A 3,126-nucleotide genomic window follows, 5' to 3' on the forward strand; every position below is an offset into this window, starting at 1 on the left:
GCTCTGAATCTGCTGACACAAAATGTCTCAAATTTGCCTTCGTGTTGTCGATTACGTATGACTATGCATCATGTATTCAGCAAATACACAGCAACTAGTTGAAAACTTCAGCTCAGCATTAAGTTACATGATTTTGCAAAACATGCTTGGCTATCAGGGATGTTATATTCATATTATATAACTACAATATACGATAAATAGGTAATTACAACTAACATGGATGTTACATGCAACGACCATCTTATATTACTTGTTNCATTTGTTGTTTTATTACGACAATGTTGCTGTTATATATTTGTGTTTACTGGGTGGTTGTATTTACTGACACGGTTGCGAAAATTGTCTTTTTTATGTATGTATCGCTTGTATGTGTATATAACCAAGTGCCGAAGTGACGAGATAACGTCACATGTACAGAGAGAGAGAGAGAGTCGGTTGTTACCTGTCACCGTATAAACATATACATATGTATTCTTGATAAGAATGTTGTCTTTTCCGCGATTTTGAACCTCACAAGCCAATAAGTAATTATACGTGGAAGAATATAACACCTCTAATTACGAACAAAATAACATCTTTTATTACTTAACACCAATCTAAAAAAAAAATTATTTACAATTGTAATATATAAAAACGAATAAACATGTTATCACGTACATGTGCGATATCTGATAGTCCTCACGACGAACTACTACCTGACCTCGATATGAAAGATTGTTTAGTAGATTCAATTACAAATTATTAGAGTATATTACAATCTTCATTCTGATCAAATAAATGTTTTTGTTCCTTTTTATTCGTTATAAATCTTGAATAATCTTGACTGACGTTTAGAGGGTCAAATTCTTTACCTCATCAAGCTTTTACTTACTAATAATATTTTCCATTTCTCATTATTCTACTGTTCCAACGCAAGCCAATCGATATTCTGTTGTGCCTATTTTACAATTGGTTTGAATATTTTAGTTACTATGAGTGAAGACGATACTACATTTATACCTACTTTTTACTCCCATCGAAGTATTTTGATTCCTGGTAGTACAGATTTCTTGGGTAAAGAGAGAATAATGTGAAAAATACCTTAGATGTTGTCCGGATACTAAAGAATTAACCATGCAAGACTAGCCATGCAAGTGATAAATGATTTTTCCGAGTCACTGCCTTGCATTATCCTTAGACCATCTATAGTCATATCATCAGTCATTGATCCTGTACCAGGCTGAATTGACAATTTTTACGGAACTGTGGGCTTGCTTACTGCTGGTGGAACCGGAATTTTACGTGTGGTGCACTTAGATGCTAATGTATTTTCCGATTTTATTCCGATAGATATAGTGATTAAAGTAATGATTATCGCAGCTTGGAAACGCGGAATGAAAAAGTACGCATGTGATAAAGCCACTTTTTAGTATTTAACTTACTTGTTTCGATCAATGTAGAAAATTAAACTTCACACTATGTTTTACAACTCAGCACCTCCGAAGATAATAGTCTTCACATTTACAACTGCTTTATAAACAACACGAAAAGCATAAGTTTAAGAAAGTTAATACGCGAATCATTTCGTGTTGTGTATGATATTCCTTTGGAACAAACAATTTGGAAACCACATACGATTATGACAAATAGTGGTTTAGTATATTACATATTGGTGTTAGTATTACATATTGTGCCGGCATTATTCATAGATACTGTGCTGAAAATATTACGTTTGCGTCCGATGTAAGTTTTATTTTAAAATCTTGATATTTACACGCCACATATTTAAAAATGTGCATTATCACATTTGAACTTTGTGTTATAAGTGAAAGTGTAATGTATATACTATGATTTATGTAGGTTACTGAAGTTGCAACGAAGGATATATATGTCAAACTGTGCACTGTCCTTTTTTGTAACTCACTTCTGGCAGTTTAATACCACAAATTTAATAAACATTTTCGAGAATTTGAGCGCTGCTAATGAAAAAGATTTTGAATATAATAATATTTTGAATTTTGACACAGAAGAAATTTTAAGGTGCGTATTACAGCTCACGCATGCGAGTATGTATGTACTACGTATGCAATCTTATTAGAATAATACTTGCTATGTCAATAAAATTGATTTTTTGTTTAAAAATTAGATTAATAAGTAACTATTATCTTCTATTTCAGACGTGGCATTATTAGTACTAAACTCTACTTGCTTAATGAAGATATGAGTCGCTTAGAACAACTCAGACGTTATCGTAAAACGTAAGATTAAACGACTAAAATGATCACTGCAAAAGTGTCACTCTATTTTTGTATCAATTTCGAGTGTTTTGTACAAATTTCTGTGCTTGTCTCTCGTTAAGAAACAATATTAGTGCGTAAAATACTTCAGATTATTATAATAAAATACTGCATATACCATTCTCGGATAGAAACATTTTTCACATGATATTGCAAAGTTACGTGCGCACTTTGATCGGTCTTTGTGACGTTNGTAGCAACAGGTCATAACGGAAGTGCTGACATTAAGTCATTTTCATGAGCTGTATTGTCAAAAGCATGTTAATATTCGTTTTACAAAAACCAATGCCAAACGAGTTTGTTGCGAAAACTGCGTGATATTTGATAAGATGTTATATATTATAAGTGATAAAAACGATAAAAAAGTGTTAATGGACTGCCATTATTGATGTTTCAAAATGGACTGGCTTCATAAAAGTATCAAACTGTTTTTTGTCATTATGCTATGCTACATCTTGTATTCACGTTTATGAGTGAACCATAGATACATTAGATTATAAATCAAGGAATTGAGTGTTTTTTTTTGAGATAAGTAAATGTTATTTGATAAAANTGAATGTTTAAATTAGTTTGTACTACTAAACAAATTGTAAGAATCACATAAGTCTGTAAGTATGAAACNTCGAAATAGGTTTTGACGGTTACAACAATACGTGATTGACATAATAAATCAAGTGTATCCACACTGAACAGAACGTTTCACTAATTTGTACTTTTTTAGTTACACACATACAACCTAAAATATTTATATCAAGAGACGCGGTAGCGTCTCGACGCCAAGTACATAAAAGTATCCGCTAAATGAGTGTCACTGTCTGAATGAGTGTCACTGTCAAGACGCTGCCGTGTA

General features: G+C 32.2%; 1 protein-coding gene across 1 annotated transcript in view; it reads left to right on the forward strand.

The window, feature by feature from the left end:
* Positions 1-2,749, forward strand: part of LOC109862841 (fatty acyl-CoA reductase 1-like) — a 9,080-nt gene extending 6,331 nt beyond the window's left edge. Inside the window, exons 4-8 of the mRNA XM_020442992.1 lie at positions 1,262-1,381; positions 1,474-1,722; positions 1,840-2,019; positions 2,157-2,235; positions 2,672-2,749. Coding sequence (XP_020298581.1) covers positions 1,262-1,381; positions 1,474-1,722; positions 1,840-2,019; positions 2,157-2,235; positions 2,672-2,749 — 706 coding nt within the window. The remainder of the gene's footprint in view (positions 1-1,261; positions 1,382-1,473; positions 1,723-1,839; positions 2,020-2,156; positions 2,236-2,671) is intronic.
* Positions 2,750-3,126: the final 377 nt, after the last annotated feature.

The sequence above is a fragment of the Pseudomyrmex gracilis genome, unplaced genomic scaffold (genome assembly GCF_002006095.1).
Source record: "Pseudomyrmex gracilis isolate BER0280 unplaced genomic scaffold, ASM200609v1 scaffold_2487, whole genome shotgun sequence".
NCBI classification, from domain to species: domain Eukaryota; kingdom Metazoa; phylum Arthropoda; class Insecta; order Hymenoptera; family Formicidae; genus Pseudomyrmex; species Pseudomyrmex gracilis.